The 16,610-nt window shown below is 41.5% G+C and overlaps 1 protein-coding gene across 1 annotated transcript in view; it reads right to left on the bottom strand.

Moving 5' to 3' along the window:
• Positions 1-12,689, bottom strand: part of LOC124215875 (Chondroitin sulfate N-acetylgalactosaminyltransferase) — a 37,329-nt gene extending 24,640 nt beyond the window's left edge. Inside the window, exons 1-3 of the mRNA XM_069135285.1 lie at positions 12,630-12,689; positions 10,952-11,001; positions 550-698 (exon numbers count right to left, since the gene is read on the bottom strand). Coding sequence (XP_068991386.1) covers positions 550-698; positions 10,952-11,001; positions 12,630-12,689 — 259 coding nt within the window. The remainder of the gene's footprint in view (positions 1-549; positions 699-10,951; positions 11,002-12,629) is intronic.
• Between the last annotated feature and the right edge of the window lie 3,921 nt (positions 12,690-16,610).

The following is a 16,610-nucleotide window of genomic DNA, read 5'->3' as shown; positions in this document are numbered from 1 at the left end:
AAAATATAAGAACACTAAGAGGTGGGATAAAATTGTGAATACCGAGTCGTATGTGTTCCAATTCCAAATTCAAATTTCACCCGCGACTAATTCCGTGTCACATTTGCCACAGAGAATCCTTGCTACAGCTTCCCCGGTATATTTACGCGGGATTTGGGTTGTAATATTATATGTACCTACAGAAAGGTATAATGGGTAATAGTCTGTGGTACGGACCCATCTCGAGGCGGGTCGAGGATCTTGACGAGCAAGGGTATCAGGGTCGTCGTTTTCCTGGCAGTAGAGAGACTCGTAAATCGCGACGCTCGACGTCGAGAATTGTAGCCCGGGTAACGTTCAATTTATACGCGATTATTGTGCTCTTGAATATACACGCATAACCGGCACTTTGCAATTACGCTTTAAACAAATGTATATTTTACGATAAGAAAACGAAGGGAAGAACGAAAAGAGAACAGGTTTTCTTTTTACCTCTTTGTCGTTCGTCGGCGTGAAACTGCAGCTCGGTTTCACTGCGTTCGCGACAGAATTTCATTGTTCGCTACTCACCGGCAGTGTCGATTAAGTCACTCTCCAAATTGTTGAAACCGCATCTGCTCAGGAAAAGGAGCGACAGCAACGACAGGGAGCAGACGAGGACCAGCAGACGCGACAGAAGTCGCACACCCAGAACGCGAAGCATCATGTCCCGGCGTCGCCTGGAAGGAAGATTGAATTTTCGTTTTAGAAAATCGCTGTGATTGAGTGAGAAACAGTGTGAATCAGAGACGCCTTCGTTCGGTCGTTGATAAAAATTTTCTTTCAATTCTGGGAATGAAAACAACCGAGTTATTACCGTTATTTTCCTTGACAAAAGAAGGAAAAAGAAAAATAATTCCAGACGCAATTGTCTTCTGATACTCGAGAATTCCTTTTTTTCCTTTTGTCTTCTCGTCCTCTGCAGTTTAATTATTTTTATAATTCGGCAAAATATGCGGGAACGAGCCGGGGCCGAGTCCTTTTGATATATTTTCGGCACCGCGGTTGTGCAAGGTCCTTGAAATACGTTTGAAGGATCGTAAATACCCTGCTTCGTTCAGGCGATAACTCTTGAAGGAGCTTTCGTTTGACTTTGTGGCTCGATGACGATGTCTGTAGATTTTCTCCGGAGCCTCGTTAGTCGTCGCGGGCTCGTTGCTTTCATAATCTCGAATTATCCAATGTTCATGCGGGCTTGAAATATGACAGAGTCAAAGGAGAAAAATTTTCCCCCCAAGTTGGGTCGAAGTGGAGAAAAAATTTATTACAGAAGATGAGAGAGAGATGAGAAGATGAATAAAAAATACGAACCGAAGGAAACTCGAGTTCCCCTCATTTCAACTCGTCAAGACTTATCTCGTTATTCTCCGCATTTCCTACTGTAACCGTTATTTAACATAACAAGTTACATGTGTAGCATAAATTATTCATTTTCAATGAGCGAATGAATCGCTCGTCATTTTTATTCGTACATTTATACCGGGTAATTTCTCGCAAACGATTAAATTATGACAGGTAATTTGAGAGGGTACTGGAATTATTTTTTTCAACGCACTTCTGGCCTTGTATGGCTTGAAATATGAGAGCCCTAAATGTCCGATAATCAGAAAATTTCACGCAGCAATATTTGAGAAGGTTGAATATAAAGTCAATGATAAAAGTAATTAATCGAGCAGCGTTTCGATGCAGCGAACGAATGCCAAACCGAAAAAAGGTGAACAAGTCATTATACCGAATAGGGACGATACTCTTGTCCCTAATAATTTATCGTCAAGTACCCAATTAAAGTGAAAAATGAGGAAATGTTTAAGGAGCTTGTTTCGAGCGATGAGCAGCAATAAAGACGGTAAAATGTCTGAAGACAATGGTGAAAGCTCCCGATAAACACCACGTAGGCTGAAGTATTCCACCCGCATAGTAAATTAGCCGAAGGTAAGCAGGCTTGGAGGCAAGCAGCGAACTCTTTAAATCCTATTATGAAAGTAATCGTCGTTGGGGGCGCGCGGAATGGGGTGGAAAACGCGTAACTTTCGGCGATAACAATCTTGTTCGAAAACAAGGTGGGCTTGAGCTGCAGCCGGGGGAGAGAATCGAGCTTGCGGATCTCGGCAGGGCACGAAGGCCCGGGAGGGTCGTCGATGCTGGCATATTGATCTAAGGGTTTGATTAGCATTTTCCGAGTACAACAAACGGCGCGAAACGTTCCGCGAATTCAAAAAGCTTCGCGGAATTTTTACCGGAGTACAATAAGTTCGAGAAAACTTTTGGGGCTTTGATCGCGGCGAGTTGAGCGAAAGCCGGCTGAGGAAAAACGGAGGCGGAATATCGTGCAGCAGAGATCAAAAGAAATTTTCAACGATGAATAAAGTACCTTCGTGCATCTCGGCACGCTTTATTTTCGGGGGGCAAGAAGTGTTTTCGAATTATCTCTGCGTCAAATTTTACTCCTCTTGAATCGATAGCCTCGGGGCGCTGTAACCTTTTACGAAAATTTGGAAATTATATAAAATGGACGAATGAGGAATAATGCATAAAATGGTTTGAAATAGAGGTTAAGGCTCACGTTTCAGTGCAAGATTACGATTACGAATATTACCATTACAGTTACTTACGTTCGATAGAGTTTAGGAATTACGATTATGTAAAGTTGCGGTGAGTAGGACAAGTTTTATTAAAGTTGCGTTAAGTAGGTCGAGTTTGTTAATCGCGTTTAAAGCGCAAATTAATTAGCTTAATTATTATAATTCATTATTTCGATTACTGCAGTTGATTACGTTAATTAGCGTGAAGGGAAATTATTTTTATTTTAATTTCTTTTGGATTGCCGTAGCGTTCTGAATAGTTTTTCTTTTATTATTTTTCTACCGTATCGGTAATGTGTGCAATATACCATTTTTATTATATTTTGTCAAATTAGAGAGCCGCGTCGAGTGTCTTTCTCTCTCTCAAAATTATCCATCCTCTCTCAACAATATCGAGAAAGCGGAGTAAAGTAAGGTTCGGTTAGAAATTGGTGCAGTGATGAGAGATTAGAGCATATCGACGATGTTATACAACGTAGAGTGAGCAGCTACAAATAGTTTATCAGTGTGATTCTATTGATTAAAGAAATTTTCAATTTGTCAACGGTAACCCTCGTCGAGATTTTATTAGTGAATCATTGCTTGATCAGGTTTCAGTCCGTACCCACGCAGCTTGAACACAATTTAGTTTTATTGAAATCTGAAGTTGACTTCTCTTCGTCGAATGCCGTAAGCCTACCAACGGTTGGATTTGTTCGTTCGTCTTTCGAATTCTCTTTTTCTCTCTCTCTCGCTCTCCTTCTTCCCTTAATACATTTACTTTGCGCATTATACATCGCCACAGTGCATGTACGTATATTTTTTGTAAAAGTACCTATATTTTATTTACAAGTGTACAAAAAATAGCAGTGACTTTGCTTTTGTCTTATTTATACCTCGGGATGAACGGGCCTCTACTCATTTTCCGGAAATGTGAAGAGAGAGAGAGAGAGAGAGAGAGAGAAAGAAACAGGGAGGGATGGAGCAACGCACTTGTACTTACGAGGCTTTTTCTTACGTTAATAATTCACCCCGCTGCTGCCTCTGAATGTATCAATTTAATAACCACGTCGGATTGGATATTCGTCCGTGCTTTTACTCCTACGCAGCATTTAATGTCAAATGTCGAGGGAGCGGTCGGCGTTTGCGGAGCTGACAATGAGAGAAGGAATCGAGAATTTTCTCTGAAAACAAAAACGTAAGAGAGAGGTAGAAAATAAAAAAAATAAAAAAAAAACAAACAGAGAGAAATCTCTTCTGCGTAAAGAATTTCGAGAGCAATTGACACCGGCACGGACCGGAAAAAAAGGGGGCGAAAAAGACAGGCGGAAAATAAGCCAGGAAGAGAGAGCGGGGGAAGGGGGGGGGGAAGAGAGAGAGAGAGAGAGAGAGAGAAAGGCGACGCGCGATATATACTGTACGTTGCTGCAGTAAGCCCCTGGGAAATCCCTGCAGATAAATTGCAAGGTATATGGCTACGCGAGATTGATAACGTCCAGGGGTAACAAAAATCCGACTTCACCCTCCAATGGATTATAGGTTATTGTAGCTTGCACCCTACGGTTCGAAATGTAATTCGCGACTTGATTAGCGTCGATGCATATTCGACGAGTTGTTCCCGAATTCAGCGAGTTTTTACTTCGTATTGGGTGTTTGCATTCAAAACAAAAAAGAAAAAACAATCAAATGTTTCATATTTGTATGAATGAGGAAAGTTCAAGACAATCAGGTTTCGTTTTTTTTTTTATCGGTTTCTCGTAAAAAAACGTAATCGCGGGTGTTACGAGCAACTGTATTTCACTAATTTTGTGATATTGCGTTGCTTGTGTAATGTAAATAGATTCGAACTGGTTGGTTGAAAATTTAATCGATTCATTCCATTTTCTACACAGTCATTGAAACGTTGTTTTCTTATCAAGTTGGCTTGGTGAAATATTTTATGTTAGAAAACGGCTAAGGGTCGTCAGTTACGATCGAAGATTAATAGTAAAATTTAATTGACTGCTTGGAGAAAAGAAAATATATTAGCCATCGTTGAGTTAAACCAACTGAATTTATTACTTTTTTAATCAGTGTGAAATGATTTGAAACGAAGCGTTGCTATCTGGACGTTTATTTATAATAATTCCAGTATTTTCTATTATTACATTTTAAACGAGGCATCCGTAGCTCCCTAATAAATGTAAAAATTTTATAAATATTCAAAGTACGGAAACGTCGTTGCGAAGTTCGCGAAAGATATCGATTCCGGCGAACCGACCGCCTTAAGAGTTCGGGGCGGCTGACGCAGGTGTAATGAAACTGGAAGAGCAGGGTCCACATTTGCGAAAGTGACGTCGTGCTGTGCAGCTGAATTAATTCAACCGGGCAAAGAGGCTCCTAGGAGTCGACGTGACCTCCCCAATTGGATTAAGAATCACGCTGACTTTGAGAATCCTCTCGCGTTCGTTTCGCAGTAAAGCCATCAGGTATATTCGCGTTTCACGTGTATAGAAAGTGTGACTACAGCGGACGCGGGATTGCGGAATCTCAGATTACCTTTTCTCGTCTCGCGAAAAAGGGTCATGAATTCAAGAACCGGAAAGCGAGTCATTTTCGCTACTGAGAGTCAGTCCGAAAGATCAAAGGTAGGAACTTGTGAACTTACAAATTCGCACCTCGTCTTAAAATCTTCTAACCATTCGACACAAGAGTTCCGTTTATTATAAATTTCGCGAATGATTGATTCCGAACAATATACAAAGCAAACAGCTGTGCTGCAAGCTTTGAACTGGAACGGCGTACGAAAACTGCAAATATTCTGCTGAAAATGCGCGGTAGAATATTGCTTTACAAGCGAATATTTCGCTTCCGTTTTTTTCTTTTTTCTTCCGTTTTCATTCGCGCTCGTTTTTTCGATAGCGTTGAGTTATATCGCGTTCATTTTTTTCCCGATACTGCGCCCACTTCAACCGCATAGACAGATACGAGGTATCGAAGCGCGTTGTTCGTACTGGAATAGATATATCGGCGACACGAGAAGGCAGAGCGTCAAATTTCGAAACGCATTTACGTACGTCAAACAATAAATTTGCTATACATATTGCGAGCAATAGCGTTTCGGCTTTACTCAAACATTGTTTACGAATAACTGCAAAGTTCGCAACAATATTATATCAGTAGTTACATGCAAGCATCTCGTTGTTGCTGATAATGAAACAAATATTGACCGCTGAAAGCGTTGACGAAGTTAGAGAAAGCGGTAAAGAGGAAAAGCGGAAGTAGATAATTCAGTATCGCCGCATTTTCAATCAGCAAGTTACAAAATTTTTTTTCAAAGCGGTATTGCAGCAGCTCCTATCGAAAATCGTTCGTCTCAAATATCTCAGTCTGAGACACTGCGTGGTGTAAAACAAGTCGATACAAAATACGGGATGGAAAAAAGGAGAGAATTGAAGAATGTAAAAATAAAAAAAAGAAGCTCCTAAGAAAAGAACAGCTGCAAGCTGCACTGGGTACTTGGAGCATCTTCTGCAGCTGGAACTTTACTCTTGACCAAAGTACCTCTTCACCGTAGGCATACTGTATCTGATTCCATAAAGCTCGGAGGGTCGGAAAATGATTTCTGAATGCGTTATTTATACGATTCGTAAAAACAAGACAAACAGAAACGACAAAGGGAGAAAAAAAAATTCCTCATTTTTTTCCACCGAGAATTAAAAAATCTGGAAGCTGCTTATACAAACGCGCGCACTTCAGATCCTACTTCAACGACCCGAGTTTCTCTCAGCAGGTCCCCGCCTTTCTGCCCCCAAGTGTCGAGCCGCCGCACGAGCGAACGAAATATGAATAATGGAATTAAGTTGGTCCCGCTCTACACCAGGGCGAAAGTTAGAACGAGTTTTTGGCACGTACCAGAGACGCCATGACACTTTTAAAGTTGAACGTTTATTTGGTTTTTTGTTGTTTTTTTTTTTATTTTTTTTTTTTTGTGTTTTTTACATGCGGGCGAACATCGCGCCCTCAACGAGTTCCAGAAATGTAATGTGTATAGGAACATATATGTATATGTATGCATGTGTGTAGTTACGTAAAATATACAGTCGCCGTGCCGAGAAAGGAACGGAACTGAGAGCGTATAAACGCCGGAAGCCAGGATGTCACCTTATTTTTACTGACAACCGTCAACCCTACTCGAGGACGAAGTTCCTTCCATTCCTTCCCTTCTACATTACGCCCTTGGACGTTCCTGGTCTCTGTTCTCTGCATATTTTACATTCCCGATTCGACGCGTCACCTGCAATTGACGGTGAAAATTAACCCCGTTTCGATTCGGAAGGCGGTACGTGAAAAACAATATCTTCCCTTATTTGCGTTTTCGAAAAGAGGAGTTAAAAACGTCACGATTCTTCTTGTATTAATCGTTTATGTCCACCGAACTTGCAATTTCACATCGAAGCTTTTGTTCTTCTATTTGTCTATATTGTGAAATGAATTTGAGAGGTCATTTCGTGGTTTCAATTGAATTCTATCAACTTTGGTTTTACTGCTCGGAACTCACGATTATGAGTTCAAAGTTCCGTTGCAATGATTTGTTCACTGGAAGATTATAAGCTTAACACAACCTTGACTTTGATTTATAAAACAAGAGGCCAAGCTGTGAGAAATCTATGTAGACATGTCTGGTGCATCCGAGTCGAGCGATAACACGGAACTGACCTGCACTGATAATTCTGGCGAGTACGACGAACTCTGATAGCAATTCTCCTCGCTACACGCGACTCGCGTCAGGATAAAGCGATTGCGGAACGGAAGAGGTTTGATAACCGATGTTGAATGGCTAAAAAAATATTCGTAAGGAATGTCGTTTTAAGATAACTCGAGAAAGAGTGTTCAGGGACGAATGAACTCCATCGTTTGGTTGTGAATCCAAAGTTATGAATAGAGAAAAAACCATTCGAAAAACCTCCAGTAATATCATTTGATCCGATGATGGTTAATACAAATGAAATGGTACTCATACCTCGTGATAAAAACGAATTCGAGTAACTTTAAAGAACACGAGCAAAGATATTAGAAATTTTAGGAAAGGTTTTATCATTACAACGTTTCAATCTGATTTCAATGTTTTATGCCTGATTTTTCTTAGACGTTTCGAGGTCTAGATTTTGAATGAAAATTGGTACGAGGAGATTTTTTGGGTCGCTAATCACGAATCTAAGTTCCGATGTGCAGAATTAAAATTTTGGTGTGATCGACAAGCTGTAAAAAAAACTACGAATTTGGGTTTTTACGAAAATTTTCACTAGTCGGTTTGTTGGGTGACTGATCACGAATCCGAAGTCAGATTGCGAAATCCGAAATGGTGATCCAATATGGTGGAAAAAAGTTTAAAAATATTCCGATTTTGGTTTAAATTTGGTAGGCAGAGCTTTTTGCGTCACCGATAACGAATCCAAGGTTAGATTTCGAAAATTTGTAGTGATGGGTGCGTTATAGTGGTGCAAAATAAAAAAAAATCGTCATATTTTCGTGTAATACGGTATCCATGGTCTTAAAAATCGTTAATCACGAATCTGAATTTGCAGTTCGAAATTCGAATTCGACATTATTCTTGTTTTTTTCTACAAGAACTTGGAATCTGCAGTGTAAGAACGGGATGTTCAAGAGCTGGCTCATCGCCAGTCCAAAGCCGCCGCTTGTTGATCGTCAAGTTGGTCTTTCTTTGGCGAACTCTTGATTCAGATGGGACTCATTCATCCTTAACACAGGCGGAAGTTGATACGTAGTTTACAACTTATCGTAATTTCCGAGTGATTAACGCGCAGCGACAACGATGAACAATAACAACAATAACAACAAGGGCAGCAAAGCACAGGTGAAACCGTAGCGCAATTTGTCGCGTGTCTTAGAAACAATGGCCAGAGAGAGAGAGAAAGAGAGAGACAGAGAGAGAGAGAGAGAGAGAGCGGTTAGTTTCCCGCTTTCCGCGTCTCACACTGAGACTTAGTTCGGAATTAAATTATTTCTGTAACAGCTGAGTGCTTTACGGATTTCATGCACATACATTTTTCCCGCTCCCCGCAGAGCTTGCATCCGACAGTTTTCCCGCCTATCCGAATCATCCCTTAAAGCCCGCGAACCGATCGCCGTGCTCTAGGAGTAAACAGACCCGCATCGATCCTCGACCCGCGCAAAATTGCGTGCGTGCGGTAGGCTATTACGAAATATAACTATACGTATATTCCGAAAAAAAATGTAACGTGGCAGAGCGGCTCGCGTGTCCGACGGAAATCTGACGCCCCGCTATCTTTCGGTAATCAAAGTTTCGGAATCGCTGTTTTCTTCTTTTTTTCCTGTCACACCGAAATGGCTGGAATCCAGACTGTCAGCTCGCAAAAAACGCGTCTTGAGCAGAGCTCGTGAAAATATAATTGCTTGATCGTCGGTGATTAAGGTAAGTGTACGAGTTATTGACCACGACCAAGTTGTTGATCTTTTTTGATCGAATCTGTTTAATACTTAGTTATAAAATTACTGAATAATTAATTCGTGGTGCTTATCCCTCTGGAAATTGGTTTTAGTCATCGAGAAATTCACAATTTGTGCCATCAGTTTATAATTTTGGAAAATTAAATGGTCAATAATCGAATCTGAACGTTTCAATAACTGGTAAACTTACCCTGGACGTTATTTTCTGGAAATAAACTTATACCCGCGAAAATTGAAAAACATTTTCACACGTTCGAGAATTGATGGGTAAATTCTTTGTGAGTTTGAAGTTGGCAGCGTTAGTTTAACGACGCGCGTTTAGGAAAATCGTTACCTTCCCAGCCTTGGGATTCTCTGAAGTTCAGTTAGTAAATCATAACAAAGAAAACGTGTTCGTTGCTTGAAAGGCCAATTCCTTGAAATTCGTTCTAAAATCGAAGAACGATTTATTCCACGTTTCATGACCGAAACGTTACTATCTTCAAAATGGTAATTCTTCTTCATTTTCTTGTAAGCGGAACTTTTTCTAGTAAATTATCAATCGAGATAGGTTTTTATTGCAAAAAATATCGAATCACGCCCCAATTACGTGATTGCAGGACCGAAAACCATAATGCATTATAAAAACAGTAATTTTCAGAAAAAAAAACTTAAACTCACGTTTATTTTCTCTGAAATTCCGAAGTCGTCGCAAATCACGGATTATCCAATTATCCAATTTATCTTCAATTATTTTCAATATCGCAGTAAAAAAAATTCTCTTATTCTACTGTAAATAATCAAACGTCTGATGTGGACGCGAAAAAAAAAATGTTTAAATTTAAAATTTGTGGTGATCAAATGTGACAAGAAAATATATATATAGTTTTTCTCTGTTTAAACGAACATGTTTTCATTCATTAACCTGAAGTACTGTTCTGATTGCTCTTTTCTCGAATCAAATAACATTTTTTTGAATCCACGATGGCCATACTTGACGAATTCAAGGAATCTCTTCACCGTGCACGTGCTCGATAATCTCCCTCAGCGCTATTGACACCATAAAAAAATATTCATTTCTCTATTTCACTCGCAGCGCTGCAAAGCTTTGAAACCCTGCAGTTAAAACAGCACGAAAATAACTCGTGTAGCTTTCATCGTCCGCTATAAATCCGATGATGCATCGGGTCGGTGGAAAGGGCATCGCGCTCAAGATCTTTCTTGACGTGTGTGCTGCGAGGGGCGTGTAAGGTGAAAGGTAGCGTGTATACTGCGGGGTATGAATTTGCGGTCAACAACCGCGGCGTCGAGTGTCGAGAAAGGAAGTGCGGAGGGTGAAAAAGGGTCGCCGAAGGGCGCCTCTCTCTCTCTCTCTCTCTATCTCTCTCTTAAAATAAACTAATTTCTCTCTTCAAGCCAACCCTCAGCATTGTCCCGCGCAACGTCAAGCTCAGGGTTCCCGGTCTCATTACGATCGCTCCGCTCCTGCGGACTCGCTCCAGAAATTTCCTTCCGTTCCGTTCCGTTCCGGTCTTACGCGACCCGAAATATCCTGTCAGGATAACTGTCTTGTCCACCTCCGGGAGCTTCCTGCAGTCCCTTGACCCTTTCCTCGAGGGAAACATCCCCTGTCCACGCTACCGAATATAATCCATCTTTCACTCGGATGTAAATCTGGATGAATTTAGGGCTCCGTACATCTTCCCAGAATTTTTCGCGAGGCCGTTTTTCAAACCTCGAAAATTTTGCGGCTCGACTCGAATGAGCTTTCAAAGCGCGTTTGCACGGTCGAAAAATTTTGTGTTCACTGACCTCTCGGTTTCACTTCACTCGTCTTCTTATAACGCCTGTAATTCTTAGGGTGAACGTTTTTTTTTTTTATCGCGTGAGTGAAACGACTATGATATAATTTAATTACTCACTTTGCAGGGGACTCAGAAGTTGGGGATTTTGACATTAGGTCTCTTCGGATCTGTAACAAAAAATATCGTGATCGATTACCGATTTGTTGGCAGACTCGTTGTGTGATTATGAAACTTGAGATTGAAACGGACAAGCTAATCACTGATTCCTTCCAGTATTGATAAACGAATTGAATTCTTCTTTAAATTCTACAGGTATGAACCAGCGCCGGGAAATACTGAAACCACTCTGCTTTCCACCTACGGATAATAAATTGCCTCGTAACGAAGTAAGTAGTATATTTCAAACAACAGGTCGGCCGATTTGCTTTGATTAACTTTTTCAACAGACGCTGTATCACGTTGGGTATATAACACGAACTGATCGAAGGGGAGTTTATTCTCAAAAACTCATCAGGAAAGCATTTCTAAATATAATAAGCAGGATTAATAATTTTCTGAAAGAATTTTTTCCAGCTCGTTCGCTCGGGAAACTTCTCAATAATTAGCACACTTCAATCGGTACAAAGTTTAATCTCAAAGGTGAATAAAATGATGGAAAAATTGTATCGTGAAGTAAAAGAAGAAGTAAAAAAAGCTATCCAACAATGAGTCAACGAACGAAACGTCAAGGACAGTTTTCAGTCGAGTATTAGTCGCGAAAATATTCTACGAAATCCGGATCTTCGGCGCAGGTTTAATTGCATTTTTTATTCACTCATTAAAGACCTCGAGTTGTATTTTGCTGGAATTTACATTCTACAGCTGCCTCGCTGGCATCCGTTTTACAAAAAAGGGAAAAAAGCAAGCTCTCGAGTCTTCACTGGCGTTTAAATAAGTCACCCTTCCCTGGCGTCTGGTTTTTTTTTACCTTTTTCAGGCGAAAGAAAATTGAGAAGACAGCTCAACAATTCACTTTCATGAAAACTCCAGAGGCATTTACGGCCGAAAGTCGATTTTCGGTTTTCTGCATTTTTGTACTCCTTCATCCTTCCCCCTAAAAGGGTCTGCATATTGCAACTCTATGAAAATTTGAACTTTGAATGCATTTTTCTTCACTTTTGATTTTTCAAAGTTACGCGCAAGAATTCCGATCGATTCACCTAAAATTTTTACACGCTGTTTTTCTTAAGTATTCTTTACACTTGTCATACGAATTTGCCGAAATTCTCACCTAGGAGTGGGATACCCTAAACTTTATGTTGAAAACCGGCTCATTTGTAGTCACGATTCATAAAAACAATGTATTTTCTTTCAAAATAAAGCTATTGAATAAATGCTACGACAATTTGTGGGCATTACCAAAGTAGATTATGCTAGAAAAATTCGTACGTTATGTCACAAATATTAATTGAGAAACCTTGCGCGCAATGAATTTTCATCTTCTTACACTCTGTTAAAATTTCACTCTGTGCATCGCCCTGATACATTTAAACGAGGATCTAATTAAGCAAATTTACTCCAAAAGATGTAAGAAATGCATACCTAAAACCACTAAAATGTTTGAAACATTTCCCGCAGGAAAAAGAAATTAACTGAAATACCTGTAAATTTCCTCTTAAGAAATTGCACGAATAAAAATTGAAGTCAAAACAGGGAAAGACTGAATAGTTTGAAAAAAAAAAAAAGAAAAAAACGAAAACAAAATAATTCCTCAGCTATATCGGGTCTCAGTGAAATATCGTAGCCCTGAACTTACGCTCGGCTCGGGATGATTTATCAGCAGCCCGTCGATCCTTGTCTGACCCAATCCAGTCATTACTACTGTGCGTTGTATCTGGCATCCGCGGGCTTGCCTCGCGCTGATTGGCATATCGATCAAAAGTTAATTGGAATAGTTTAACAAAGTTCCCCTCTCCCCACTGGGCACGATTCGACGTGATAGACGTGCCAAAAAAGATAATCGACGAAAGAAAGCCGTGCAGAAATGTCCAAGAAGCGTAGTAAAATTCCGGTAAACGAGACGATTAGACTTGTACAACCGAGCTCACGTCTCCGACTGTCCAGGTTTAGTCGCTTGAGCAGCTCGTGAATAACCGGAGACTCTGCTGAACGTAGCCGCAGATTAGCGCAATCGCGGGCGGAAATACAAATCCGCCTATTCGATCGTTTACCTATTCAGCGTTTCGTGAAGGCTCCCGTATAAGCTTCAAGTTTCCGAGATTCTTGACGGCTGGCTTCGTTCGCCACCGTGGCTGCAGGTTTCACACCGACGTAAGGATAAGGTGCTAAAATTGCCAAGCTAATGAACGATCTTTAAACGCGTAAAGAAAATTAGAACAACGATCGAATGAGGAAATTGTGCCCGACAACGCGATTAGCCATGCATATCGTACGCAGTTTCGTTCGATATAATCCGCGACCTGCAATGGCTGCTGCACTCGGAGTCGCAGTTCTATTGCTCCTCTGGCACGAGGCTGGGTAGGTACACACAATCAGGCGTGTTTGTTTGGACCGGCGCTTGTTATCCTCATTTGGTTGAACTCGCGGACGTACGAGTGTGTGACTTCGCTCTCGGAAATTTACGCGCTAGTATGCAGCCGAACTCGAATTCAGCCTGTAGAAAGTCTCGGATTACGTAGAATCGTGCAAGTTCAGGATCCCGCGAATTTAACGCTGTTCACGTTATCGCATAATTTCCAGTTTTCGCGGTTCAACGATCGGACATTCTTTTTCATATGCGAAAAAGTAACGATTTTCGCAAGAAAAGTTCTGCAGGATGTATAAAACGATTGAAGATTCTTTAATACCGATTGGTTACTCGAGGCGAATCAAAGTATCTTAACTTTGCCGGTGTTTTACAATATTTGAAGAATGAATTTTGACTAGGAAAGGTAGGAGAGCTTTTTCTGCGATCGTTGAACAATACCTGGATATTTTTGTTCAGATTTTTAGAACTCACCGTTGAACTAAGACATCACTTTTTTTGTAGCAGGGGTGAATTTCACCCCGTGTGATCGTTACGCGATTCTTTTAAAGCGTGACCAATCAGGGATAAACGTTTATAAAAAATTAACACGGCGATTAAATTACGAAAGTTGTTATACCAAGAAAAGTGTGATGTAATTTAATTTCTTAAACGTCGTAAATATTCTCTAATCAATTGATCTAGGCAAGAATCGTTACCTAATATTCCCCCCTTCCCTTCTCAAAGCTGCAGATAATTTTTTAGTCTCCAGTCTCAGGAATCCCAGGGCTTCTCTTTGAGCGCGTTTATATCTATTGACACTTCCGGGTGGTTAAGGGTGGATGATATTAGGACTGTGTCGTATGCAGAGTGGCTGGAATCCGGGATTCAAGTGGCAGATGGACGGCGTCGCGGCGCCGACGTCGGTGGATTATACGTTGAATGCGGACGTTCGGCAGTAAGAGGCAGAATATCAGCGGCATAATTCCGACAGGCACACGGAAGATTTCCCGCGGGCAAATCGTCTCTGTTAATACAGAGCATAAGAAGGGACAGGAGCCGGAAACAGGGCTGCTCTGTTTTCGCAATAACAACTACGGGCGAGAGATTCGATTATCGGGGAGTAAATAACGATCAGCAAATAGCGGCGCGAGATGCTCGCGAATGGAATCACAGGGCGCGAAATAACGCAGGAAGCGATTCTCCTAACGCCGTTCTCACCGCATGGCAGCCCGGAATCGCTTCGCCTTATCCAAATCGCAGGCACAACTCAATCCGCTCGGCGAACGCGGGACCAACAAACAATGCCTCGGCGCCCCCTGATTCTCGTCCCGATACCCGGGATTCTCCACCTTCTCGGTTATATCCGTCGTCGACACGTGTTCTCCTCTATCAGCTGCCTCAGAGACAGATACTGGCTTATCACCGTCGGCTAGACCGGACTTGAGCCGTAAGGCCTGAGTTTCATCTCACGGTAGGCTCGAGACGGATTCTAATATTGAGATCGAAAAAGAAAATGGTATACCTGCATACAAGTCAGGAAGAACGTCAGCAAAACTTCGGAATTTTTTAATCGAAGTGAATTTTCAACTGTCTATAAAGTTTCTTTGAACGGTTTAGTAGTCGATCATTAGGCTGCAAATTGAATGCCGAATTTGGATTTTTTTTTTTTTTCATACACACTATCCGGAAGGAGCTTTTCGAAGAGCACGTATTTTTGTTTTCATCTGAATCAAAATCTACCGTCGGTAGAGAAATAATTATTTTACGAAACTCGACTAATTCCAGGTAATAGTTAAAAATTACATTTCCATAAGAGAATTTAAGAATTATTCAGGCTTGCAGTCCCCTCAAAAAGAGAAACATTCACAAATGCACGTATTGAGAAGGAAAAATTTATTTCGTACGTGAAATCAGACTTTTCGATAATATTGATAATCAGAAAGTGGGCCACATCGAGAAACTTTTGTAAATGTACCTCACGTCGTAGTCTTCGCACAGTTATAGTATAAAACAATAAATTTCCACCGAAAATAGTCGGTGAAGAAGGTTTCTCGCCGAAAGGGAATACCGTGGAGGGGGAAGGAAGGAAGAAAGCAGCGTAAGTGAAATCTCCTCGTCTACACGTAAGCGATAAGCGCGTGATATGTGATAATGCATTTGCCCCCCTCCCCCTCTCTTGCAGCCTCCGATTTCGCCGTGACACGTATAGTTATACATCGGCGGGTGTGCAACGGCGGTCTGCCAAAGTACGCCGAGAACGCGGGCGCGCGAAAGCGAGCTCGGGGGATGAGAAGAACCGCGGGAGAGGGTGAGAGAGAGAGAGAAGAGAGAGCCAAGGGGAAGGAAGAACCATCCAGGAAATTGGCCCGTAATATAAATCAAGACGAACGGTTTGCCCGAAGGGGCGACGCGCAGTCCTTCGAGTAGCGCGCGCCGATTCGACACCCTTTGTATTTTTCCCGTTTTTAAGTAAAATTTCTTCCCGCTTTTCGCGTGTTTAACTTTTTCTTTTTTTTTTTTTCTTTCTTTTTCTTTCATCTTATTTATTCAGAATTAAAAAACCAATTTATCCTCATTTTAGGCGCGCATTTTGTCGCCCGAACTGACAGAAAAGCGAAATTTCCAATCTCCCGAATTTAATACGCCGCAGGGGTGGAGGGAACCACCCCCGGCAATTCAGATTCCTCGCATATTTCACCCCCTCGTTGGTTCTGGATATTTATTTATACATGCGTAATGTGGGTTTCGCATCGGAATAAAACACCCTTCTCTCCCCTTCCCTTTCACGTTTCCCTTTCCCTCTCTTTGTTTCGCGGTCCGTTCCTACCCGCAGCTCTGTCGAAAGCTTTTCCTCGCCAGCGGTGCTTCTCCCGCTGCAGCGCATCGAAACACATGCGTTCGGCGAACGAGGGGGATGAAGGATTTCGAATTGAAGAAAGTGAAGCGGAAACGGGAGCTCCGCGAAGCCCCTCGACCCCGTAGAATTAGGGGCTGCGGTGGCCGCAGTAATTCACGAATATGAAACACACCGTCCAATAACAGAAACACCCCGTTGAAATGCCTGCGCAGTTACACAATGCCTGTATTTCTCCAGGGGCCATTTTTGCGGTTTCACTGTCCCTAAACATCCCTCACCCCTTCATATATCACCTCCACGCCCTTTTTTCTAACCATAAATAAAAAAAGTGGATTACTCTTGCTTAAAGTCGAACGGAAGAACGAAAAGAATAAATTGCGGAAAGAAGAAATATCCAGATATTATAAGTGACG

The sequence above is a fragment of the Neodiprion pinetum genome, chromosome 1 (assembly GCF_021155775.2).
Source record: "Neodiprion pinetum isolate iyNeoPine1 chromosome 1, iyNeoPine1.2, whole genome shotgun sequence".
Taxonomy (NCBI): domain Eukaryota; kingdom Metazoa; phylum Arthropoda; class Insecta; order Hymenoptera; family Diprionidae; genus Neodiprion; species Neodiprion pinetum.
The sequence above is the reverse complement of the archived record's forward strand: the minus strand, read 5'-3'. Positions and strand labels throughout refer to the sequence as shown.